This window comes from Tachypleus tridentatus, chromosome 9 (genome assembly GCF_004210375.1).
Source record: "Tachypleus tridentatus isolate NWPU-2018 chromosome 9, ASM421037v1, whole genome shotgun sequence".
NCBI classification, from domain to species: domain Eukaryota; kingdom Metazoa; phylum Arthropoda; class Merostomata; order Xiphosura; family Limulidae; genus Tachypleus; species Tachypleus tridentatus.
In genome coordinates, this window is record NC_134833.1 from 84,520,796 (window position 1) to 84,543,860 (window position 23,065).

At 34.4% G+C, this 23,065-nt stretch overlaps 1 protein-coding gene across 2 annotated transcripts; it reads left to right on the forward strand.

Annotated features, from left to right (window-relative positions):
• The first annotated feature begins 367 nt into the window (after positions 1-367).
• Positions 368-19,177, forward strand: LOC143225653 (cell fusion protein aff-1-like). 2 transcript variants are annotated; one of them, XM_076455448.1, is made up of 3 exons: positions 368-1,343; positions 16,877-18,183; positions 18,501-19,177. In XM_076455448.1, the coding sequence occupies exons 2-3, from the start codon at positions 16,974-16,976 to the stop codon at positions 19,022-19,024; spliced, it is 1,734 nt and encodes a 577-aa protein (XP_076311563.1). In that variant the 5' UTR covers positions 368-1,343; positions 16,877-16,973; the 3' UTR covers positions 19,025-19,177. The 2 variants fall into 2 exon arrangements, with proteins under 2 accessions (XP_076311563.1, XP_076311564.1); XM_076455449.1 differs by lacking the exon at positions 368-1,343 and adding an exon at positions 7,386-7,654.
• The last annotated feature ends 3,888 nt before the right edge of the window (positions 19,178-23,065 follow it).

Below are 23,065 nucleotides of genomic sequence, written 5' to 3' on the forward strand. Positions count from 1 at the left end.
TACAAAAATCGATATATATCTGTCTAGCTTTATACGTTTAGTTAGTGACACCTCTACCTGAGGACTGCAAACAGACTTACAAAAATCGATATATATCTTACAAGTACACATATTACCAGCAATTGATAAGTTTTGTTTATCTTGATTTCCAGTGGATTTTAGGGTAAAAAGTTAAATAAGCAACTTCTAAGTATTAATTTTTAACAAAACTAGTACTTAATATTATATGTTCCTGATTTTAACAATATGTGAGAAAAATATTCACGTTCGGCATGATTAGACAATCAATGTTCGTTCTGAGGTTAAGAAAGAGAATATTTAAATAGACTGATCTGAACAATTTAAACTAAATACTGATGAACATTTCCAAACATAACCAAATTGGCCCGGCATGGCTAGGTGTAGAGGCACTGATTCGTAATCAGAGGGTCGCGGGTTCAAATCCCCGCCACAGCAAACATGCTCACCCTTTCAGCCGTGGAGGCGTTATAATGTTACGGTCAATCCCACTATTCGTTGGTAAAAGAGTAGCCCAAGGTGGCGGGTGGTGATGACTAGCTGCCTTCCCTCTAGTCTTTCACTGCTAAATTAGGGATGGCTAGCGCAGATAGCCCTCGAGTAGCTTTGCGTGAAATTCATAATAAACCAAACATAACCTAGTTACTTACACAATGCGATTTAAACGCTTTCCAAACGTAACATTGTTCTTACTTTGTTTTTTTATTAGGTTTACTATTTCAATTTGTTCAGTGTGTGTAACATGAAACGAACGTTACCCAATGGGATCTTTTACAGAGTGTGTTGGTCTCGAAAGTAATTTATCAGGGAAAAACCCCAGTGCTGCTGCGCGCCAATTTTAATAACCTCTGCGGCATTCTCGAACATCCAGATAACACTTTTTGTATTTGTGACGTAGATTGAAAAAAAGATAAAAGATAATTAGCTTTCGAAATTAAGTACATTTGCGAATAATACATATCACAGTTGTGCCGTATACTGTTTATAATTTAATTAGACTTTAAAAAAGAAAACATCTTTAGAAAAAATAATTGCTGACTAATGAAAAAAAAATCATATTTTCCAGATGTACATGATCTGTGATGAAATTTGTTTTTTGTTTATTTCGCATATTCGCACAACAACTATCTGCAAGTCTACCACTGGATCAGCAGTGATTTGACGAACTTACAGCTCTAAAATAAGAGGTTCGATTCATCGCAATGGACATTTACAATTGGACTATTTTCATCAAATAGCGAGGTCTGATCACCATTCTTTTAATGTGTCGGAGAGAGGAACGGACCAACAGGACGTGAACTATGAGTCCTCAGATCCACAGCCCGGTACGCTAACAACTATCCAGTGTGATATAGCGAGTTATTAATTATAGTAAAACAATTTAAAATTTCCATTATTTTGATAAATATATATATTTTTTACAGAACAGCTTAATACATTATTTACTCGTTGAAGGAATGGAACATGACGCACAAACAAAATCGACCTACTTAGAAGATAATATATACATAATAGAAATGTGGATCTTAAGGCTCAAGGTTCGAGTCCGCGGTATACAGCTGGGTAGAATCAAATACCTTCATTTGTGAGCGCACTATGAAAACATTGCAGCATAGATAATGGGTATTGTGGCTGTGTCTCTTCTCAATATCAGTAATTCTAACTTGAAGACAGTTATGACCAGACCTTAGGGTTTTTGATATGATTGTTTAATCCATATGTCAAATAAACAAGGTACCATTGAGAAACATGAAAATAACAAGTACTTTCAGCTCAGAGCCTCAGAATATACTGTGCAAAATAATAACTAACTCATCTAAAATAATGTATTTATTCTTGCAATTACCTTTCCAAACTTAAATAAAATATGAAAAAAAAACCTTTTACAGCGAATGAAAACGTTGTACCTGATAGGAAGAAGCAAATAAAATTATATTTTGGATGACGAATGTCAGTCAATAAGTCTGACAGAAAACTGTAATTACAGCTCACAAGACTCGACGCAGTAGATAAAAAAGGAATGATTTTTAGTACTCTTTTTTATTATTTAAATAACAAATAAGCTATTCACCTATATAGATGACTCACAAACTGTGTCATGTTGTAAAGGTGGGTTCTCCCCATTCATTATGATTTCGCCAACTCATCTGTTTCTGAGAAAGAGATTCAAGCCATGTTTAGGTTTAATACATTCACTTTGAGCTGAGAAAATTGGATATTTTTTTCGGTTCGTATTACAGGTAGACATTTTTTTAAATTATTACACATAGTCATGCTAAATCCGAAAACTTGGCCACGAAACAACACGGTTGATATGCTTATATATTTTTTTGTTTTATAGAAAAGCGTTTTGTTATATGCTTATTTTTTATATATTACGGAACTGTGACGTGAGGAAATTATTATTAGTTATGATTACCGTTCTGTGTCATACGAATGCAAGCTTACGATTTTACTGCATATCTAGTTAAGACATTAAAACTTGATTGCCTTATTAGAGTTTGCCATGGTTGTTACATTTAAAATACAGTAGGTCATTTCTCGGCAGTGGTCGTGGTTATGTCATTCGAAATTGACTGCACAGTTGTTATGGCCACGACATGTAAGACTGGCTGTTTCTTAACATGAATAAATCATAAACATCAATGACTTTTTAAGTTCCAATATAGGTATTAGGTGTGAGCAGAATATATCTCAACACACGAGACAAATGAAAGAAACGTTACAGAAATTCAGAGCTTAATATATAGCAACGTTCAACTCCTTAATACAGGATAGAGTTTAATATTTTAATAGCGTTTGTTTTAATATTAGCGTCTATTACCTGTTGTTTTATAGTGTGTGAACTGTGTTTATAGAGATTCCTTTAAAGAAGCACTGATACAAGACATGTCTTGCCTTAAATGGACTATTAAAGTGGAGTGACTTACACTGAAACTTTAAATTGACGCTTCACTGACTGTTTGTTTTGTTGTTAAACACAAAGATACATAACAGACTATCTATGTTTTGCTCACAACTGTATCAAAACTCTAACGTTATGAGCCTTCAGATCTACCACTGAGCTGCTAGATGGCTCTTTATTAATAACTGATCTATTGTGATTTTCATTCCTGATTGCCAACGTGTTTCACTAGACCATTAGTGAAAGGCGTGGCTGAAAATTCCTTACGTGAAACTAGCAATATTAACAACCTTGCTCACTGGAACAGGTGAAAAAAAAGAAAAAAGCTAACAGTACGACCGGTTCTTTATTATTAATTTTCAGTTGTTTCCAAATTTCTCGGAAATCTGCACAAGCATTACATGCGCGTAACCGTCCCTACGTTTGTACCGATACACTATAGTGAACGTAACTAGCCAATCATCAACTCGTGAGCCGCTCTGTCTTTAAATCAGCCACAGCCTCAAAGTGTTGAATGAGTGTGTATTCGCGGAAACTGAACTGCGAACCAGTGAATCGTCGGATTCATCGTCTAGAGACGCTTAGCCACTCCTGGCCCTTTTATTGAAAATGCAACTAACGCTATGTATTTAGTACATTTTGTTTAACAGAATCCTTATGCGTTTGAATTAAATCTGATACAAAGTTTAAGTATGTCACATTAAATGTATTTTGAAGCCTGCCTTGTGTAGTTACAGTCCTTGTCGCAACAGCCGATCATAATCTATCTCGGAACAATGCATCTTGACGGGCCCGGCATGGCCAAGCGCGTAAGGCGTGCGACTCGTAATCCGAGGGTCGAGGGTTCGTGTCGCGCCAAACATGCTCGCCCTCCCAGCCGTGGGGGCGTTATAATGTGACGGTCAATCCCACTATTCGTTGGTAAAAGAGTAGCCCAAGAGTTGGCGGTGGGTGGTGATGACTAGCTGCCTTCCCTCTAGTCTTACACTGCTAAATTAGGGACAGCTAGCCCTCGAGTAGCTTTGTGCGAAATTCAAAAACAAACAAAGCATCTTGACAATATTTTTAATTGTAAAAGACTTTATCCTAGGGCAGTCATGTTCAAAGAACACCATAGTTCCATGAAGCTTTCCATAATTCATGCAGTTTTAACGTTCCGATTGCACAGAAGGCGCTGTCTTGCGGTGTGATCAGTATGTCTTCACATGGAATTGCATGAATTACCGATTCAGTCTCAAGCTGAATTTACACGTGACTTGTCTCTGCGGAGAAATTTCTCAATTATATTGCGTACTTTTGCCTGTGGCATGTGGACAGCTTTTGCTATTGATATTTATATCATCGATTTGAACATACCTTTACGAACTCAGTGTAAGAACATGTCACGTTGAATAGTGCTGTTATATACACTTTCCCGAATCGATCAGTTTTTGTGATATCACACTACCTACAAAATGTCAATTGATGTCAAAATGTAGTTCTCATACATACTATTCCACCTTGATTTTTGTACCGGCTATGGTTTTCACATTACTTACCGATTTGATAATTGCACATCGTTTTAATTTAGTGTATTCAATTTTTTCTAGGCTTTATTTTTCACATTTTAATAATGGTGAGATTTTTAACTGCTTTAAATTATGTGATTGAATGTTATTAAAGATGCCCACCATTTTGGGATTTCCACTAACACAGTGCGATTTTTTTAAAATGTTGCTTTTTTACTAAAATTTCGCTCTACACTTTCGAGAAAAACTAAGGTTTATAATACTTGTTTTTATGCTTACACAAATATTGTAAGTCAGTTTTAGTTTCTTGTTACCTTATATTTGTAGTTTATGTTTTGCTGACTTGTGTTTTTATGAATAACTAAAACATCGCTGGGTCGTGTTTAATATTTGGACTCATGTCAGAAATAAATTGGGTGATAAAAAATTAACATCTTACTTTTATGCACAAACTGCAAACATAAGAAATAAGAAAGCTAATGTAATGGTTTATTTTATAACTTTTCATATAACAAGGGCTACTTGCTGAAGCTTGTTTGTTTGTTTTTGAATTTTGCGCAAAGCCACACGAGGGCTATCTGCGCTAGCCGTCCCTAATTTAGCAGTGTAAGACTAGAGGGAAGGCAACTAGTCATCACCACCCACCGCCAACTCTTGGGCTACTCGTTTACCAACGAATAGTGGTATTGATTGCACTTATAACGCCACCACGGCTGAAAGGGCGAGCATGTTTACACTACTAAATTAGGAACGACTAGCACAGATCGCCCTCGAGTAGCTTTGTGCGAAATTCAAAAAACAAACAAACGTATACTTTAACATCGCCCTCTATCTGAGATAGTAGTCACGCCCTGCAATAAAGTTTTAAAGACATGAATTTGTAAGCAGGACATCAAGTTGTGACCTAAAATAACTAAATAGGAATACAATGTTTCACAAATAAGCTTTCTGTTTGTTTGTAGTTAAGCATAAAGCTACACAATGGGTTACTGGTGACATGCCGCTGTATCACTGTTTGTTTGTAGTTAAGCATAAAGCTACACAATGGGTTACTGATGTCATGCCGCTGTGCCACTGTGGAGGGAGGACAAAGTCAGCTCTAGGAATCACTTTTAAAAATAGAAATAATTTTTAAAATTTAAATTCGAGCAACAAGTGTCAGCACGTTCAACTGAACACGCGGAACTGAGCTAATTTGATTTACAATTAACCTTAGTTTCAATTGTACCTAAAAGACAAGCACAGGTGTTTAAAATTAAAGATATATCTTACTAAAACGAGCTGTCAAAATAAGTGAGTAATTTAACAAGACTCGAATGTTAGCAGCTTTGGTTGAAGATCCGAATATTCACTGGATTTGTCTGATGATAATATGATTTGTTTGTTTTTGAATTTCGCGCAAAGCCACACAAAGGCAATCTGCGTTAGACTAATTTAGCAGTGTAAGACTAGAGGGAAGGCAGCTAGTCATCACCACCCACCGCCAACTCTTGGGCTACTCTTTTACCAACTAATAGTGGGATTGACCGTCAAATTATAACGCCCCTACGGCTGAAAGGGCGAGCATATTTGGTGCGAGTAGGATTCGAACCCGCGACTCTCAGATTACGAGTCGAACGCCTTAACCCAGCTGGTCATGCCGGGCCGACAAGAGGTTTAAATATAAACCTGAAAACTGGCTAATGCTTTCTGCTTTGTTGAAAGGTAAGAGAGCAACAGATAAGAGCTTCATGCTTAATGATTTTACTGTGAAATTAGCCAACAAGAATCCAACCACATGAGTTTGTTTATTTGTTGTTAAATATCAAGTTACACAATGGGGCATCAGTGCTGTGCTTTCTGCTGGATTAAACTCTGAAATTTGACGTTATGAACAATCATCACACTCGTCGTTGTCCTACGGGCAAACGATCAATCAATATGATTTCTTAAACATCCGAAAGAGAGTCGAAAGAGACCATGTGTTTTCAGCATACTGTTAAATGTATTGTGATTGCAGTTATGTGAAGGTGAACCATCCATGCCAAAGTAAGTTCATGTAAAAAAAATATTTAACTTACCACATTTAGATTTAAGGATAATAATGGCACTTGGTGTTTTAGAGTACGTTTATATATATGTATATATATGATAACTTATTATGTTAAGTACAACTTCTAACTGACCATGGTAAGTACAAGTGAAAACAAATAAGTACAAGTAAGTTGAAAACACTTTTAGAAATATCCTTACTAATGATACGAAATTTGAGAGTTACTTATGACAAATTCCAACTGCAATCTGTCAGACTAAAAGTATAACTTAGAGGCCTTAATAACTTTCTTAAACTAATGGAAATTTGACATTTCCTTAGAATTACATCTATTCAATTTTTTTTCTTCACATAATAACAAAACAAAATGTACTGTTTTTCTGAGTTGTATTGTTTTGGTACAATTCTGAACATGTTGTAGTCCACAATTTGATTTTAATATACATATTTTAAACACATTTTAAACAATTATCTTGTTAATGCAGTAGGAATACTGTGGGGAAAAAATCGAAATGCTACCTTCCTAGATATCATGTCGCGCATATAAAGAATCTTATTTACATGCAATTTATTTGCAATTATTCAGAATTTAATTATAACAAAAACTTAAATAATTCATTCAATCATCATATTAACTGTGGTCAAAATAAGAAAAAAAATACTAGTTAATACAATTTAAATTGGTTTATATGAAATTAATTTCTTTTTGTAATTCATTGACGCATAATGTTTTAAACGTAAGTAGAATCTGTCTTGTTGCAGTACCAGTATTTAAGTGATGTCTGTAATATTCATGTGATATTTGCCCAACAACTTCTAAATGTTAGGGAATTGCTAAGCCTTGCGCTGGCGCAGAGACAACAATCTGCATCTCCAAGCGTATTATCGAAGAAGCAGCACTTTATACGTAGGTTGACGTGAATCACGAAGCCGTTGCGTCCAGCCGGCGACAGCACGGCATTTTTTATAGGATGATATAACGTTGATTTAGTACCATAGGCAAATGAACTTCAGTTATTTAATATTGTAGCGTAAGATTCGCCATATAAAGTTACATGAATATCTGCACATCCTTCTGTCCTCGTAAGTTATCATAATATTCAACTGATTAAACTCATGTTTTCTGTGCCGAGGAATCTCCAGAGACATGTGTGGATTTTACAAAGATTTGAGGTACAACGACAGAAACTGGTATGTTTTAAGTCATCCATCAGAAAATTAATTAGAAAAATAAGAGACAGTATGATAAGAAAAGAAAAATCCTTAAAATATGTGCAAGGAAAATACTGCATTAGACTTATTGACCGAAAGAAAGAGTTGTTATAAGAAATAAATATAAGCGAAACAAGATCCTGGAATAAGAAATACAAGATCAAAAGTACAAATCATTTAGTTTTGGCGAGAAAATCTTGGCCTGATATACACGTATTACAAATGTAAGTATTATACAGTAGAATGTATTAAAAATTGTGCTTAACCAGAATATGATTGGTAAGATAAATTCAACATACTTTTTACCACAATGATATACTTTAACACGTGGAAAATATCTTGTTACTTCTGTGTCATGATGACTGAATAATACCGACGCCTTATCAATAGCTTTGAGTCAACATAAAGAAATTTATCGTTTTTTGTGGGTTTTTTACAGGTAGATGCAAAAAATTGTTTGTTTGTAAGAGCTTTCGTGTAAAGCCACATAAAGGGCTATTTACACATATCTCCAACGTTAAACTTATGTATAAGACAGGAGGTAGCTAGTCAAGAGCACCCTCCGCCAACTCTTGAGTTAGTCTTGTTTGGTCAAATGATGGGATTCGTACATTATTTTTTATAGAGCACTAACTACTTCAGAGATCAGAATCTGAGCAACTTAAGCACTTGTTCGCGCCTAACCCTAAAAGTGAATTGTTTCTTTTTACAAATCTATTGTGTTGAAGTATCTCAGTGAAAAACAGATTAATAATAGATTTAGCAAGATCAGTCAACACGAGAACGTTCAATAAATTATTATACACAGCATTTCTTTAATAATTAATTTATTTTAGCGAGTGTCTCATTCCAGTCAACATTTTTTTTAACTTTCAAAATCGGAAGAACAAATATTTGCATTTGAGACGAATTTTGAGAGCATTTAAAACATGGTTTTCGTCGCAGTAACTGATAATATTAATAATGTTTAATATTCTCAAAGTAGTAACAAATATAAGTTTATTGATATAAATCGTTTTAATCAACAAATACATATATTGCGCAAGTAAATATTTTATTATTTGTATTATTTCGTTATTTGATCCAAGTAATTCGTCCCGGCATGGCCAGGTGGCTAAGGCACTCGACTCATACCGTAACCCTCGGGTTACGGTTTCGAGTCACGGTTACACCAGATATGCAGGTGATGACTACCTGCCTTCCCTCTAGACTTACACTGCTACATTAAGGGACGCCTAGCGCAGATAGCCCTCGTGTAGCTTTGTGCGAAATTCAAAACAAACTAAACCAAGTAATTCTCACATAACGAATTTTGTATGTGTTTTTTTTGTCTTGTTCAGCATCCTAGTAGCTCAGCGATACATTTTCAGACTTATCCTAAAAATCTGGTTTCGATACCCTTTGTGGGTAGAGTACGGATAGCCCATTGCGCAGCATAGTGATTAACAACAATCAAATTTAAATTTTTGTTTCAACTTATTGTTTTCTCTGTTTATTTGTCCTTAAAAGAAGGCATACTAAAAGTAACTTTCTGGATTTATTTTTTCTGTAAATAAACGACCCTTATTTCAAGATTTATTTTACTAACACCCAGACGTTTCGTTTTTAATTTTTTATCAAAATTACTGCTGCTGACGAGGAGCGTGAATCTTTCGTTTCGGCATTTTACACTGTCGCATAGTTAGTTATCACCATTAGATTCCATCTAGGAACATAGGGCCGCAATCGCTTGCGGATTCTTCAACAACTATTTAACTGAGTAGGTTGTTAGCCCACTGCACCGAGCCGTCCCTAATTTAGCTGTGTAAGACTAGAGGGACGGCATCTAGTCATCACCACCTACCGCCAACTCTGTGGCTACTTTTTTTGCCAACGAATAGTGGGATTGACTGTTACATTATAACGCCCCCACGGCTGGGAGGGCTAGCATGTTTGGCGCGACGCGGGCGCGAACCCGCGATCCTCGGATTACGAGTCACACGCCTTACGCGCTTGGCCATGCCGGGCCACTATTGCATAAGATGAATAATATTTTTGGGTATACTGCTCTGTCGTATGTACTGTATAATATTTTTGAATAGTCTAATCTGTCATATATGATGTATTAAATTTTGGGGTATGCTACTCTGTCTAATATGCTGTATAATACTTTTGGGTAGTTTAATCTGTCACGCATACTGTATAAAGTTTTGGTTAGTGTAATCTGCCACATATAATGTATAATATTTTGGAATAGTTTAATTTGTTACATATGATGTATAATATTTTTTTGACAGGTTACACTGCAATGCATGCTGTATAATATTTTTGGGCATGTTACTCTGTCACATGTGCTGTATAATATTTTCGAGTAGTTTAATCTGTCACATATGATGTATGACATTGTATGGTAGTCTGACCTGTCACATATGATGTATAATATTTTTTGATAGGTTACACTGTAAAACATGCTGTATAATATTTTTGGGTATGCTACTCTGTCACTTATGACGTATAATATTTTTTGATAGGTTACACTGTAAAACATGCTGTATAATATTTTTGGGTATGCTACTCTGTCACTTATGACGTATAATATTTTCAAGTAGTCTAATCTGTCACATATGATATACAATATTTTGGTGTATGTTACTCTGTAATATATGCTGAATAATATTTTTGGGTAATCTAATCTGTCACACATGCTGTATAATATTTTTGGGTAGGTTACACTGTTGCACATGCTGTATAATATTTTTGGGTATACTACTCTATCATATGTACTATGTAATATTTTTGAGTAGTCTTATCTGTCACATATAATGTATAATATTTTTGGGTAGTTTAATCTGTCACATATGATGTATAATATTTTTTGATAGATTACACTGTAATACATTCTGTATAATATTTTTTGATAGATTACACTGTAATACATTCTGTATAATATTTTTGGGTATGTTACTCTGTCACATATGCTGTATAATATTTTCGAGTAGTTTAACCTGTCACATATGATGTATAATATTTTGGGGTATGTTACTCTGTCATATATGCTGTATAATATTTTGGGGTAGATTACACTGATACACATGCTGTATAATATTTCTGAGTTGGTAAAAATAAGAATCACTCTGTAAGGAATATTTATTTGGAAAGACTGTTTGGTTGTTTACAACAGACGTTCAATGGGGTTGCTCCTTGGGGTGGGATCATGGACGAACTATCTTTCTTCACCCATTTGGGGAGGCTGAGCTTTCCCAAGCTTTTTGTATGCACCAACCTGTGTTCAGTTAACATCACTGTGGACTTCGTTTTGTTTTGTCATCTTCACATATGATAGACAAACACACATACACTAAATGAAGAACCCATTTGCAGCACATGAAGTCCAAAGGGACCCATGGGGGGTTGGGGGTAATATAGAGGATCAGATCAAAATGCCGACCTACTATGTCACTCCTCCGAGAGGCCCTGAGAGTACGTACAATGTTTAGTGGAATAAATGTGCTACATTCTCTAAAATTTAGGACTTACAAGTAATGTCTAATGGTGCAAGAACGGCCCAATGTTAGAATCCTGAACTGTGTGAAAAAAATCTCACTTCGGACATTGTGTTTATTATAAGAGTGACTTTGAAATCCTATTACTCGGTAAGAGTAAAGATGCTGACCAGCTACCTTCCATATAGTCTATCACTACAACATTAGGGACGGCGAGCACATATGATTTTCTATTAGCTTTGTGCGAAAACATTCAACAAAACAAACATATTTTCCTGTATATAACCCCTTATAAAAAACAACTGTAATAAGTTATTAACTACAAATATTAACAACTGTAATAAGTTATTAACTACAAATATTAACAACTGTAATAAGTTATTAACTACAAATATTAACAACTGTAATGAGTTATTAACTACAAATATTAACAACTGTAACGAGTTATTAACTAAAATATTAACAACTGTAATAAGTTATTAACTACAACTATTAACAACTGTGATAAGTTATTAACTGCAAATATTAACAACTGTAATAAGTTATTAACTACAAAAATTAACTGTAATATGTTATTAACTACAAATATTAACAACTGTAATAAGTTATTAACTAGAAATATTAACAACTGTAATAAGTTATTAACTAGAAATATTAACAACTGTAATATGTTATTAACTACAAATATTAACAACTGTAATAAGTTATTAACTAGAAATATTAACAATTGTAATAAGTTATTAACTAGAAATATTAACAACTGTAATAAGTTATTAACTAGAAATATTAACAACTGTAATAAGTTATTAACTACAAATATTAACAACTGTAATAAGTTATTAACTACAAATATTAACAACTGTAATAAGTTATTAACTACAAATATTAACAACTGTAATGAGTTATTAACTACAAATATTAACAACTGTAACGAGTTATTAACTAAAATATTAACAACTGTAATGAGTTATTAACTTCAAATATTAACAACTGTAATAAGTTATTAACTACAACTATTAACAACTGTGATAAGTTATTAACTGCAAATATTAACAACTGTAATAAGTTATTAACTACCAAAATTAACTGTAATAAGTTATTAACTAGAAATATTAACAATTGTAATAAGTTATTAACTAGAAATATTAACAACTGTAATATGTTATTAACTACAAATATTAACAACTGTAATAAGTTATTAACTAGAAATATTAACAATTGTAATAAGTTATTAACTAGAAATATTAACAACTGTAATAAGTTATTAACTAGAAATATTAACAACTGTAATAAGTTATTAACTGCAAATATTACCGTTCATGTTATTCTTCACATTTTCCATCTGTTCATAATAAATTTTTAAATATATTACAAATTAACATTTATAACATACATGATAAAGCTGAGTTAGACACTGAGCACACAATACAGAACTATACATTTTATAAAATAAACATCAATATCAAATGGTACTTTGTTTTGTGGCCACAAAAAAAACATTCTACAGGACAATCTGTATGTTTTTACAGAGTGATAGTTCAGTGAGTTCCCTCATTCTGTATCTCGGACTGTGGAGATCCAAACTATTACGTGCTATACTGAAACATTCTACAGGACAATCTGTATGTTTTTACAGAGTGATAGTTCAGTGAGTTCCCTCATTCTGTACCTCGGACTGTGGAGATCCAAACTATTACGTGCTATACTGGACTCTCACTTATCTTCCTTTCTTTATTTTTTTTTGCACTAAAACTACAGAACTAACTTTATATGATGGTAAAATATAACTTTCTGTGTGCGTTTTGTTTTTCAAATTTTGTGCACTCACAGACCTTTATAAACTCCAATATAAGCCATAGGTGGGTGTAAAGTTATTTAAAACATGTTTTTTGCACATGCCTGTGGAAGAAGTCACGTGAGGTATCAGTCTAACGTTTTTAATACAGTTTAACCTAAGAGTAAAAATGAACGTTTTCAGTTTTGTCATTCGGATTAAGAACGGCTGGTTTAGAGCAACAAAACTATAAAATGAAGGACGTACGGATACATAAGTAGTGATTAGGCCGAGCAAACTACATTAGCAGTTTCAAGTCTTCAAAAATAATCGTAAGAGTTGATTGTTATCATTTGCTATTCATTGCTAATTTGTGATACGTATTTACAGATTTTATGAAATTCTTATAATTAAATAGTGTTTAAAGCCGCGTGATATAAGCTTAAATCAATTAGAGTAAATAATGATGCTTTACACGGCTCTATCTCTTGCATGAGGCGATAACAAGAAACTGTTAGATTAAATTCCAAGGCGTTACTATAAAGAAAGTTATTATGACTGTTTTAGATAGGAAAACTACCATAATGTATTTTAAAGAATCTGGTTGATCGTGTGAAGTTATGTCTGTTCCGCATACCAGGGCGGCGAACCTAAAGCTATGGCTGGCTGCTATTGAGTATCACTTTCTTACTTGGTGTGTACTGACAAAACGTCGTGAATTCTAACGAAAAACATCTTATGTTTAGAAAGAAGGTGCGGACAAAAGGATTTAGTGTGCGACTTAAAGAAATGAAATCAAAACTGTCAGCCAAACTAGTAGCTATAAATATTAATTCATTACTTATCGAGCCCGTGTATTTTATTTTACCCTTCATCATGCCTAAAGTTGAACAAACAATGTAGTCTGACTAACTAATAAATGAATATTTACTGTAAATGTAACATCAGTCTTATAAGTGTAGCTGTCAGTTTAGCCGCCAACTTTGATTTAATTTTTTTAAGTCGCGGCCCCGCATGGGCAGGTGGTTAAGGTACTCTGCTCCTAATGCGAGGGTCGCGGGTTTGAATCCTTGTGGCATCAAACATGCTCGCCCTTTCAGCCGTAGGGGCGTTATAATGTGACGGTCAATTCCACTATTCGTTGGTAAAAGAGTAGCCTAAAAGTTGGCGGTGGGTGGTGATGACTAGCTGACTTCCTTCCCTTTAGGTTTACACTGCTAAATTGGTGACGGCTAGCGCAGATAGCCCTTGAGTAGCTTTGCACGAAAAAAAACAAAACACAATGCGTTTGTTGTTCCATCTAGAGGCAAAAGAAGCAACTATTTTTATGAGAAATCAATAAGTCTGCGTGCGGAAAGAATAGGTCTAAGAACATCAAACAAACTTACAGACGTAGGTTTTGAAATACCTTTGTTTAATTTTAATTTTCTTAGTCTCTGTCAATTAGACATTACGTGAAATAAAATAGTTGTTAGTAATCATCTGGTATTTTAGGACTACTAATCTTTTGTTTAAAATTTTCCAAAAAAGTGCCATTTGTTGTGTGTTATTTCTTCCTGTTCTCCTTCGAAAATATTGTCTCTATAATATTTCTACTCATACCGAACTCTTATTTTCGGTTGTTCTGACATTACAATAAGTTATCTTAAAGTCAAAGATTCATGCTTAAATTTTCTGAAATAAATAGCGAAGGCTTCTTAAAGTTATATAGCTTTAAAATATGTGTGGAGTATAACGTTTTTTTTTCCTTTTTTTGTTAAGATTTACTTAATTCAACCTCATGTCTGTACCCTACTTTTGCGATTTGAGTGACTTCGATGTTTTTGTTAGAAAGACAATCAAAAGCACTCTTTTACGTCAGACAGAGAATTATTCATTATGAAAACAAATATGAACCTGAAGTGGCTACAAGTGGTTAAATGTGCTTCAAATTTCGTTAAAACTACAGCTATCAGGTATTGTTGAAGCTTCTATTATCAGTTATTGTTGAAACTGCATTTGTCAGATATTGTTGAAATTGACGACTATCAATTATTGTTGAAATTGACAATTATCAATTATTGTTAAAACTGCATTTGTCAGTTATTGTTGAAATTGACAATTATCAATTATTGTTGAAACTACAGTTACCCCTTATTGTTTGGAGTTTTAACTTCCGATGGACAACTGAAACTTTATTATCTATTCAAAAATAGAAGTAACAGAAATAAACTTTGTGTTATAGAATGTTTTTGTACATAATTATACGACAGTGTCATAACCCTCTTGTTTTTCTTTAAATTCACTGTTATCCTTACAACGAAAGTGTAAGCTCGACCAAAACTACCACATTTTTCTTCCACTTCAAGGCTATTCAGTTTTGTGAAGTGTGTGTGTATGTTTTCTTACAGCAAAGCCACATCGGGCTATCTGCTGAGTCCACCGGTTATGTGAGGAGATTGATTGCTTCTTCATTCATTAAAGTTCATTCTAGGGAAACAAATGAAAGGAAACTGGTTAACCTTCTTCTACGTAAATTTATTTTAAAGCATTGTTACTTTCACATATTACATTTATTGTCACCATACTGCATTATATTTCAGCTTGAAGCAGGGATAATCATATATTAAGTGCTGGATAAAACCATATTTATGTTTCAGTACTGGGGTGTATATTATAGACGAATCTGTTTCGGTGGTTTTTCTTTGGAATTTCGAACAAAGTTGCACAAGGGCTAACTGCGTTAGTCGTCCCTAATTTAGCAGTGTAAGACTAGAGGGAAGGCAGCTAGTCATCAACACCCACCGCCAACTCTTGGGTTACTATTTTACCAACGAATAGTGGGATTGACCGTCACATTATAACCCCCCCACACGGCTGAAAGTGCGAGCATGTTTGGTGCGACGGGGATTCGAACCCACGACCTTCAGATTAGAGTCGAACGCCTTAACCTACCGGGCCTAGTGTAGTTTTGCGCGAAATTCCAAACAAACCGATCGAAAATAGTATGCCTCAGTGATTAGTGTGCTGAATTATGGACATGAGAATCCGATGCTCGCGTCTCGTTATCTCCCCAGAAACGAATTCGTGTTCCACACTTTGAAGATGTGGGTGCATTATAAGAGTGACGGTCAAACTCCACTATTCCATTGGAGTAACCTACGAATCGGCTAGCTCTCGTCTCTCTAATTTATCACTTTACAATTACGTGCGGATAACGTAGATAGTTCTCGTTAATTTGCCCTACCAGCAAATACCGCACAGCGGTATGTCTGCGGGCCACAGCACGCATAGCCCTCTGTGTAGCTTTGTGCTTAATAACAAACAAGAACTTTCTCATTAATTTTGTACGAATTAAAATAAACAACAAATAAGCGTTTAAGATTCATTTTCTCAAAAGGATAGTAGATGTTTTGTATTAAACAAATTTAGCGTCAAAAGATAGAAGAAAGACATAATGATTTTATATAACTTTGCTATTGATTTTAAAGATAGAAGAAATACATAATGATTTTATATTACTTTGCTATTGATTTTAAAGATAGAAGAAATACATAATGATTTTATATAACTTTGCTATTGATTTTAAAGATAGAAGAAATACATAATGATTTTATATAACTTTGCTATTGATTTTAAAGATAGAAGAAAGACATAATGATTTTATATTACTTTGCTATTGATTTTAAAGATAGAAGAAATACATAATGATTTTATATAACTTTGCTATTGATTTTAAAGATAGAAGAAATGCATAATGATTTTATATAACTTTGCTATTGATTTTAAGTACCCATTTTAATGTCACGAGTTCTTCCAACCTTTTTCAAGCTGTAAATTTGTAGTTGATTCTGAAGGTAGGATTTTGTTCATAATATTTTGCAAAGCTATTTCAATAATTTGTTTATATGTAACTTGTAGAACTTAAGTACATTTTTAAACAAGTATCTTTTTTTTTTCTCACAGCCTACTTCTTCTTTGCTCATCAGCGACCTCTTTCAGAAAAAAAATCAGTATTTTTGACAAATGTTATATTTTAGAATAGCTGTTAAACGAGTTCAAAATGCCAGATAAAATTGCTTTGTTTAGTCTACTTGCTCTTACAATTGTGTGCGTACAAAGCTACAGTGAGGAATTTCGCTGTGATTATCCTATTCCTCTGGTAGCCTATGTAGCCTTTCAAAACAGAGGTAAAACTGGCCTAACTTTACGAGGCACCACCACCAGAATGTCTCTCACTCTTGGACAAACTGTATGCTTTAGCTTATCGACTCGCAATACATCCGATCATTCTAATTCAGTTGAGGCAGAATTCCGGAAAAATATATTTTACGTTTTCCGCCTAGAAGAAGTGAGAAACGAGTATCCTGTACAAAACAGTTATACATTCACCCAGGCAGATCTTGAAGTATCCTGTCTATGTGACTGTCCAGGGGGAGCTGACAGATGTGCCCCTGAATATGAAAATTCCGACTGTGATAACTCAGAAGATTCGGCTGCTTGCTATACGTTTTATCAGAGAACCTCTTCCACCGGTTGTTTTCTGAGCATTTTTGATTCTACTGCTGAAATATGTTGTAAAGGCTGGATAATGCCACATATGAAAAACGGGATATACGTGGCCCTTCAACTCGGCACACCAAGCACAAAGCTACGAGTAAGAAAAATGTCATTTAACGACAAAGGGGAGCCAGTGGGACCGTCAGATGTACTTGAAACTGATAGTAAAGAAGGCCGATTTTCTTCAGAGACGTTCGAAGTGGAACTTACAAGTACGATCCAGAAAGAATTTTTAAGACCAGGTATGTACTTTGTAAACTCGGCTGGAGATCTGTTTCAGCCCTCCCATGTTTCTTTGAACTATCCTGGAACATACGAGATGGAGAGACTCGGTTGGCTCAAACATCAAAATAAATGGTACATCCCCGCTAAAAGTACAGTAAAATCAAAATTAGAAATAAGGACCCGAAGTTGTGCTGAAGAGAATTTCGACATGATCCATTCTTACACCACAGATAGACCAGAAGATGTGTCGTCTCGTGTGATGGATCTGTACTCAGGTAAAATCCAGAAGATGTTCTATAATAGAAAGGAGCGACGTGTGGAAGAGATATTATCAGCCATACATCGTATGGATTTCACTTTTCATATTCAGGAGGACGTTGATGTCTTGTTTTATTATCAACCGTCAACCCTGTACGACTTTAATGCTGAAATATTATTGGATAGATACTCGAACGAGTTCTTGAATATCTCTTTGAAGGGAGTGTCTGGTAATATTTTTTGAATGTTTCGAGTAAGAATATTTGTAAATTGTGAAATTAAATAACAAAACACATTTTCATAGTTCTCTCCAAAAATCATCATGTGTACTCGTATGCTGCATAACACTTGAAAATAACTTACCGAATGAGATATTAAAAAAAAATGAAAATATAATGTAGATAGTAATTAATGGTTTACTTTGTTAATTTTCCAGTCCTTGAATATAACAACGAATTACATTTTTTTAAGCTTAAGTTGAAAACTATTTAATATGCAACCCATAATATGTTTCTGTTTTGTGTTATCTTTCTTCTCTTTATTGCAGGAACTGTACTCGGGTGGGTGAGGCATCAGAGCCGAAAGTTTGCTTTTTCAATCATTAGTAAGTCTATGGAACCAACTACGAAAACGGTTTACAAACCAACCAGTTTTTGCGCAAACGACACCCAAATTTGTCTACGACCAGTTTCCACAAAACAACCTATCTGCAAAATCATTTCATGCAGGAAAGAATCGCTAGAGGGAGTAATTAGGGAAGATGGAACATTTTTAGAGGTTGGAGAGTTGGAAGAAGAAACGTGGAGTGAGAAAGTGTACAGCGTTTTGTGGGATCTTCTAAATCCAAAAAATTGGTTCGAAAGTTGGACTGGGTTAGCTGCAGTTGTGTTCTATGCTATTATAGCAATTTTCACACTAATGGTTGCCAGTCAGCTGTTTGTTTGTGTGAACTCCGTGGCAAAGCTCGGTAGAAACTGCAGAAGACAGGCTAATGATGAAACTACTACTAGACGTGTGACATCCTGTAAGTGTGACAAGAGTAAGTCGTTGCAGGATGGTACTGCAGTCTGAAAAGAAAAACGTGAAACACGCACTAAAACATTGCAGGATAGTGCTGAAATCTGAAAACAAAAACATGTAACACATACTGATTTTATTTTGCAATTTTCATGTTCCCCAAGTCAATTTTACTCTACAAAAAGTAAAAGTCTTTAGTATTCTTGTCGAGATAGTACAGTTAATGTTCTTACTGAGTTATCAGAATATACTGTAGCGTTCCGTTAATGTTCCCACTGAGTTATCAGAATATACTATGGAATTCCGTTTTATTTTATGTAAAACATTGAAAAAAGAGTTAACGAGGCGTACACAAGCAATTCCGTTAGAGTTTGGTTAACTAAATATCGGTTTTAAAATATTGTTTTACTTGTTTGTTTTTCAGGGGAATTTAAAGTACAAAAACTCATGTTTACTTATATCACAGGCCCGGCATGGCCAGCTGGTTAAGATGCTCGACTCGTAACCCGAGGGTCGCGGGTTCGAATCCCCGTCACAACAAACATTCTCGCCTTTCCAGCCGTGAGGGCGTTATAATGTTACGGTCAATCCAACTATTCGTTGGTAAAAGAGTAGCCCAAGAGTGCTAAATTAGGGACGGCTAGCGCAGATAGCTCTCGTAGCTTTGCGCGAAATTTAAAACAAACCAAACCACTTATATCACACATGTTATTGTTATAAATGTGCAAAGTCTTACCCGTTAATGGAGGGATTTTGTAGAAATAGCGTTTTCTGGTTCGTTCTTCTAGTAACATTTGGATTGAGCATTATAACCTTTTTTCAATTCGTTCATTTAAAGATACAGAATAACTTAAACTTATAATTACTTGTGTTATCGTATAACAACTGTTGTTTTGCTTCAGCTAGTCTTAACTGCCTTTAGAGTGTTACTTCTGCAAAAAATTCTTAAAAGTCCTTAAATATAACCAGCCTACGTCATTTTAACATTTCTCCTTTTGGAGTATACAAACACATATTTCCTATAGATCTTTAACGCAATCCAAAACATAATGATCCACACGTAACGTAACAAGTGATTTGAAAACTTAATTTCGGAAATAGTTCGTCACGTTACTGTATAGTTAGTTTTTCCTTCTTGTAAAATAATTATATTTGAAGATTTTGATGCTTGACTAAATATCAGAGATTCATGGGATGAATCAGTTTCATGTGTTAGGGATAATTCTATTATAAACAGACAATATTTGTTAAAAACATTGGGTGATGCAACTTCTCTCGATAACATTAAATCAAATTGTTGACATCCAAACTAATTTTCTTTATTTTTAGTGGGCCAGACATGGCCAGGTGTCTAAGGCACTCGACTCGTGATCCGAGGGTTGCTGGTTCGAATCCCCGTCACATCAAATATACTCGCTTTTTTAGCCGTTGGGGCATTATAATGTAAGAGTCAATCCTTCTATTCGTTGGTAAAAGAGTAGCCCAAGAGTTTGGCGGTGATGACTAGCTGCCTTCCCTCTAGTCTTACACTGCTAAATTAGGGACGGCTAGCGCAGATAGCCCTCGTGTAGCTCTGCGCGAAATTAAAAAAAGCAACAATTATTTTTGGTTTTCATTGAAACGTATCTTGAAAAAACGATTGGCAATAATTCTTTTAGTAGAATCAAAATCAAACCTTGACATCAAAATCAAAGTTCTATTCGATTCTTATTGTTGAATCTTTCTCTCGTTTTATTGGTTAGAAATTGTTTTTGATCTTTCAAAATTGTTTAATCTAAAGTTTTAATTGAAATTACACTGAAGTGTAATAAATTCGTTTTTCAATCCAAGGTATAAACGAATTTCACCTACTAACACCAAGACGACTTCATGGAGTTTTCTTTAGTTGTTTTGATTTTAGAAACGTTCTATAAAAAAATTAGTGAAATGGAATCTTGGATACTCGCGCTGGAACACACACACACACACACATTTGTATTTCAGATTCTTTTTGTTCGTATTTTTAGCATAAAGCACACATTTGTTTGAAATTTGGAATGTTGGACTCGATTTAAGTATTTACAGATAATATTTATTTAGAAAAACCAAAACATTTTGATTGTGCGTATGCACAGTCGTGTTTTCTCATGTTTGTATGTTGACCAGATAATACAATTTTGTGCATGGTATATCCCTATTATGTTAACAGTAGAGCCGGACTAAGCAATAACAGAAGCAGTGTGTCGATTCCTTATGAAAATCGATACCACTGTTAGGTAAATTAATATATGATTTTTTTATAACAAAACAAATGCTATACTATATATTTTAATAAGATACTTGTACTAGGGTTAGCACGGAAGTGTGATTTGTTTGTTTGTTTGTTTTTTGAATTTCGCACAAAGCTACTTGAGGGCTATCTGTGCTAGCCATCCCTAATTTAGCAGTGTAAGACAAGAGGGAAGGCAGCTAGTCATCACCACCCACCGCCAACTTTTGGGCTACTCTTTTACCAACGAATAGTGGGATTGACCGTAAGTTTATAACGCCCCCACGGCTTAAAGGACGAGCATGTTTGGCGCGAAGGGGATTACGAGTCGCGCGCCTTAACACGCTTGGCCATGCCGGGCCCGGAAGTGTGAAGCAACAGTATAATTCCTGATAGTACCAGTTAATAAGATGATTATAACATAAACATGGTGATCAAACTGAAAGATTTATGGGCTTTTAAAATCAGTTGTTAGGTTATCTTATACAATAATATGGCTTTTAAATATCTTAATAATTCGTGTTATCATATAACTTTTTGACAAGCGTTTCAATCAGTATCATTACAGAAATGCTTAAATGTTATCTCGATCTCGTAACATCATAACGAGAGTCTTTCGAGTTAACATACATGTACACATTTGTAAAATTGAATTCACACAAAACCACACAGATAGTTCAGAGAAATTATGCTGGTTGCAAAACACTAAGAAAGAGTATAATTCCAGAAGTGTAACAACAGGTGGTGACAGCACTAGAAAGATCGTTGGGAGTCCTCACTTCTCTCGTTGTGTCTCAAATTTACGTGAGAAATTAATCGCGAAAAAACATCTAAATATTTAAGTCCATAAAGTTCTAGATTTTGGCTACCATATACTTTTTGCGACCAAGTTTGGGTATGTTAAAAATTTCATTTTTAGAATTGCAAAAATCAATATTTAGCACTATGGTGTGCGTGTGTGTTTCCTTATATCAAAGCCACATCGAGCTATTTGCGTGTCCATAAAGGGAAATCAAATGCCTGATTTTAGCGTTCTAAATCCGTTGACTTACCGCTGTCCCAGCGGCGGCAGCACTATAATAATAATCTTTCTGTGTAAAATACGATGAAATTCAGTAAATTTTCCCATCTATAACCAGTAAATATCTTATATTTCTCAGACTTGTATATTTACATTGGAAAAAAATTTAAAGAAATAAAACTGTGTTAGACTTATATATATTTACACATGATTCGCTGAAATGCAGGGTAATCAACCAACCACCATTCTTAAAAGTTACCTACTTGGTTCAAGTTGCAAAATAACCAATGTTTAAAAATAAGTCGAGCAAACTAAGACTAGCTTAGATACTTGGTGTTTGATTTCTTCCTTCAACAGTAATATCTGTTTGTAGTAATCTGCGGTACCTATTATAAAAAGTATGGATTTAGTGAACTTTGCACGATACTCTATAATAGAGAATCATATAGTGGAGTTTTGAGCTTTTTAGTCAATTCTAAAACAAAATGGTAGGATATAGGAATATTACCATCATTTCCATTACCTCTTATATGGTAGTTAAAACCTTTGACATTACAGATACAAGTATCTATGTCTCCCTCTTATTCTCCTGTTGTTGTTTTTGTCATACCAAATTTTTAATCTGCCTTTGAGAGATAATTTGGGAGACGGATATCCGCAACGGTTTGGTGTTTCTATTACTGCAAATATTTTTCTCGAAGAACACTCTTCCTGAAGTTTTACAATTGGTGTAACATCTATTTGTATCTATTTGAGTTTTGTTGAAGGAACACGGGTCAAGTCTATTTTTCTTCATCGATTTTTGACGTTGAAAGTTAATGATAAT

Excerpts from the sequence above, each read along its gene's own strand:
- LOC143225653 (XM_076455448.1), top strand. The coding sequence starts at position 16,974 with ATGCCAGATAAAATTGCTTTGTTTAGTCTACTTGCTCTTACAATTGTG. Across the intron at positions 18,184-18,500 it reads CTCTTTGAAGGGAGTGTCTG|GAACTGTACTCGGGTGGGTG; the intron begins GTAATATTTTTT and ends TCTTTATTGCAG.